Consider the following 3,693-nt stretch of genomic DNA (forward strand, 5'->3'; position numbering starts at 1 on the left):
TTTTATATAAGTTTCCAAATTTTGATATTCTTTTTTTTTATTAAATGACTGTTTTGTCCTCACATGAGTTGCACATTATCTTACTTAACTGAAAGTTTTAACTATGTTAGGGTCAAAGGACCTAAGATGTAACATGTTTTGCAAATAAAGGATTATGACTGTAATTATTAAAATTAAAAGTCATCCATTGCAACCCGCTACAAACATAAAGGACGAAAAATGTAATTTACCCTCTATTATATGAATCTACTTAACATAAACAAACCACACCTTCCTCTATGAACATTGTTGCAACAATAAACAAATGAGTTGGTCTTCACTATCACGTGAATTCGGTACTTGTTGTCCCAACCTTAATATCATACCCAAAACATGTTAGAAAAGGTCATCGAGGCCCCCCACCATAGAGGGAGGAAGTCAAGAAAGGTGCTTTACTCCTTCATATCTTAGGGTATGGTCGGATGCCAATAAGGCAATGACTTAAAGCCGTGTGGGGCCGTTATGTGATAACTCTATAAACATCGTTATTGAATATCACATGTTTTGATTTTCGATCTAAAATGTCACGTAATGATTTTGTAAGTTTTGTTTGCTATTCATTGTTTGAACCTCGACTGTTTTTTTTTTAAATATTATAACGTTTGTTTCATCATACATAAATCATAATACAATTCTAATTCGTTTTTGAGTGTCGTTTTGAAATATTGATAGGAGTTGAATAAAAAAATTTGTGAAAAGTCTAAAGTTCAATGACATAATAGTCGTAAATAAAATACAATACTTTACTTATCGACTTATCCTTGATATTTTTATAAGTAACATAATGCCACCAAATTTTATCCAAAGTTTCTTATTTTAATTCTAAATAATTATTTAAAAATATAAAAAATTAAATTAAAATATAATAATTTACGAAATAAAAAAAGTCACAATATAATCGACAGCTTGAAAAGTACACGCTTCTGGCCAAACACCAAAATATCAAAAAATTAGTAAAGTAAAATGGAGCAGCAACAAACCCTTGCGCCACCGCAACCGTCACTCTCCGCCACCGTAACCACCACCGTCACCACCGCTCCACCACCAGCACCGTCCGCCACCTATGCCGATTCGCTCGATTCATCTCCGCGCTCTCGGAACACCGATTCCTGGGGAGAAGACACCTCTCTATATCAAACCAACAACGGCGCCACGGCGGCGCCGCCAGCCGGCTCAACTAAGCTCCGACTGATGTGCAGCTACGGCGGCCACATCGTCCCTCGTCCACACGACAAATCTCTTTGCTACGTCGGCGGCGACACTCGAATCGTCGTCGTTGACCGCCACACCACGTTATCTGACCTAACTCACCGCCTCTCCAAAATCCTCCTCCGATCGTCATCTTCCTCATCGATACCGTCCGCAACGGCGTCGTTTACGCTGAAATATCAACTTCCGTCGGAAGATCTCGATTCGTTGATCTCCGTTACGACCGATGAAGATCTGGAAAATATGATCGATGAATACGAACGGCTGAATTCGTCCGCTGACGTCAGCAAAACGGCCCGGTTACGGTTGTTTTTGTTTCCGTCGAAACCTGAATCGGTTTCTTCGATCGGATCGTTGCTGGAAAACAGTACGAAATCGGAGGATTGGTTTCTCAACGCGTTGAACGGAACGACGTCTGGATTTTCCGATACGTCGTCGGTGAATTGTTTGTTAGGTCTAGACGACGACGTTTCGGTGCCGGAGAAGAAAGATGTGGAGCATAAAGGTGTGATAGGTAAGAATCCGAAAGGTAATACTTCTGCTCAGGATGTTCATTCGGTACCGGATTTGGAGCGAACGTCGTCGTTTGGATCGGCTTCTTCGTCTCCGTCGCTAGCTAGTTTACCGCCGATTAGAGTGCATGTTGATGATAGTCAGAAGGTTGGAGGAATTGAGGAGCAATTTGCTCAGATGAGTGTGCAGCAACAGCACCAGAAGGTTCAGGAGGTTGGGGATTATGTTGCTGTTCCTGCTCCGGTGGTTGTTGTTAGCGGTGTGCCTGCTAGTAATGCGCCGGCGGCGGCCGAGTATTTGAACCAGCAGCAGAAGCAATCTGCTGGTTTTGATTTGGCTTCCACGGATTCGGTTTCGAGGTATGTTTTATATTGTAATTCGATTGGTTAGAATGCATATCAAGTGTTTGTAGAAATGCCTAAGTGAAAATGATGTCTGATTTTGAGGTTTGATGTGAATTAAGTGTTTTAATTCGGTTGTTTAGGATGCATGTTTAGTGTTTGTAGAAATGCCTAAGTGAATATGATGTGTGATTTTGAATTTTGATGTGAATTAAGTGTTTGACTATGTGTGGATTGCAGTGATGGTAGACAAAAACCGGCTATGATTTATCAGGACCAGTTGTTAAATATCCAATCTTCGAACAACAATCGTGCTTCTGATCTGAGTAATAATGTTCCTGATCAGAACGCTAGAATTCAGATGCAACAACAACAGATTCCAGATTCTGCTTACGTAATGTCGATGTCGAATCCCCAAGCTGATCCACAACACCCTCAAATGCACCACCAGCAACCACAGTTCATTCACACCGCGGTTCCACAACCGCAGTACATCCACCACCACCCGTCCGGGGCGGTTCCCATGGCATCTTACTACCAGATGTACCCGTCTCAGAACCAACAGGTCCAACACCACCCTCACCATCAACCCCTTGACCAGCAGAATTTCGTGTATTACATGCCCACGAGGCAGGCTGCTCCCCATGGCTACAACATGCAAATGCAGCACCACGCTACCGGTTACGCGGACATAACCTCTGCAGCTGCTAACCAGAATTCACATACTCAAGCACCGCCTTCTGCGTATTCCACTGCACGGGCCCCTCAAACTGCTCCTAAAAGTGAGATACCTGCTGGAGTTTATGGAACAACGAACACTGCTGGTTCTCAATTTGTTCAAGTTCCGTCCAGTCAACATCAGCCTCAACCGCAGTATGTTGGGTATTCACAGGTACACCACCCACCTCAATCTGTTGCTAGTTCTGCTTCTGGTGGTGGGCCCGGGGCTAACTATGGATATGAGTTCGCTGATCCTTCACAAGGACAGCCTATATACTATGCAGCTCAGCCGTTGCCACCTCAATCGGCTGCGCAGTATCAAACAGTGACTGCTGAATCGGGTTCGTATCTTCCTCAAGACAATAGTACAAAGCAGCAACAAGGGAGAACTCAACAACAGCCTTGAGGGGTTAGATTCTGGTAAGTTTTGCGGCAAAATTGGTTTTGTTTTTATTTGTGTTCATGGTCATCTACATTCTACTGTCATCTTTTTATTTGTGTTGGTTGCTGGTATGTGTTTATGTGATTAGATAATAAGAACAAGTCTAAAACGATTTTTCTTTTTTCTTTTACGTTGGGTATTCTTCTGTTGAATGACTTCTATCTTCTATTGTTACTGCTAAGTGGAAATAAATTGTGGATTATTGTAATTATACTTCAAAGGCTTGAAACTTTATGTTGCTTGATAATTCGATTCGGACGTGATCTCAGAGGAGCTGGCCTCCATTGAGGTAATATCGATGTGTGTTTTGTTAGTCGGTTTTATGCTCAACACTAGGGGCGTTTACGGTTTGGTTTGATTTGATGGTGTTTAGGCCAAATCGCCAAACCGTTGGGAAGAGTTTATTTTTGAAACCAAAAGTATACTGGT

The 3,693-nt window shown here is 42.2% G+C and overlaps 1 protein-coding gene across 1 annotated transcript; it reads left to right on the plus strand.

The window, feature by feature from the left end:
* The first annotated feature begins 950 nt into the window (after positions 1 to 950).
* On the plus strand, positions 951 to 3,484 carry LOC110911463 (RNA polymerase II degradation factor 1). The gene is made up of 2 exons (XM_022156084.2): positions 951 to 2,120; positions 2,343 to 3,484. Exons 1-2 carry the CDS (start codon positions 1,003 to 1,005, stop codon positions 3,226 to 3,228), a joined length of 2,004 nt encoding a protein of 667 aa, XP_022011776.1. The 5' UTR covers positions 951 to 1,002; the 3' UTR covers positions 3,229 to 3,484.
* Positions 3,485 to 3,693: the final 209 nt, after the last annotated feature.

This window comes from Helianthus annuus, chromosome 15 (genome assembly GCF_002127325.2).
Source record: "Helianthus annuus cultivar XRQ/B chromosome 15, HanXRQr2.0-SUNRISE, whole genome shotgun sequence".
Classification (NCBI taxonomy): Eukaryota; Viridiplantae; Streptophyta; class Magnoliopsida; order Asterales; family Asteraceae; genus Helianthus; species Helianthus annuus.

Bases quoted from the DNA above. Each gene is read 5' to 3' on its own strand.
- LOC110911463 (XM_022156084.2), top strand. From the start codon at position 1,003: ATGGAGCAGCAACAAACCCTTGCGCCACCGCAACCGTCACTCTCCGCC. The intron at 2,121-2,342 runs GTATGTTTTATA...TGTGGATTGCAG, and splicing joins TCCACGGATTCGGTTTCGAG to TGATGGTAGACAAAAACCGG.